General features: G+C 47.3%; 1 protein-coding gene across 1 annotated transcript in view; it reads right to left on the bottom strand.

The window, feature by feature from the left end:
• Nucleotides 1-450, bottom strand: part of LOC106103506 (modifier of mdg4-like) — a 3,311-nt gene that overhangs the window by 901 nt on the left and 1,960 nt on the right. Inside the window, exon 6 of the mRNA XM_013283285.1 lies at nt 2-445. Coding sequence (XP_013138739.1) covers nt 2-445 — 444 coding nt within the window. The remainder of the gene's footprint in view (nt 1; nt 446-450) is intronic.

Raw genomic sequence — 450 nt, 5'->3', positions numbered from 1 at the left:
TGAAGAACTGCATATCACTGTCGATGCAGGAGAAGTCGTGCGAGTTCACCGGGTCCAAGTTAGATTGACTCTCTTGCAGATCTTGGCCGAGAACGACGTAGTTCTGCTGTTCACCAAACGATTCTAGATTATCAGGTAAAATAGCGCTGAGGCTGTTGATGGCATCTTCGTGCCGACTGTACTGAGGATCCTTGTCATAGTTGCTGTCGTTGTAGCCCTTCGAATTGATGAGCATCTCTCCTCTCTCTATTGATTTAGATAGATCGTCGATGCTTTTAATTTCGCTGGGATCTGCGACTTTTTCTATAATATTAGGCTGCTCGATTACTTCGTATTGTATCTCGTTGCTCTGTACCATATCTAGGAGGACCTGTTCGTTGACATTGATGTAGGAGCCGTCGCCGGATTCGAAGAGTATCGGCAGGTCTGTGGGCAGGCCGGCGCTCTTCA

Source organism: Papilio polytes, unplaced genomic scaffold (assembly GCF_000836215.1).
Source record: "Papilio polytes unplaced genomic scaffold, Ppol_1.0 DF823731.1, whole genome shotgun sequence".
NCBI classification, from domain to species: Eukaryota; Metazoa; Arthropoda; class Insecta; order Lepidoptera; family Papilionidae; genus Papilio; species Papilio polytes.
Note: the sequence above shows the minus strand (reverse complement) of the source record. Positions and strands in the feature narration are given on the sequence as shown.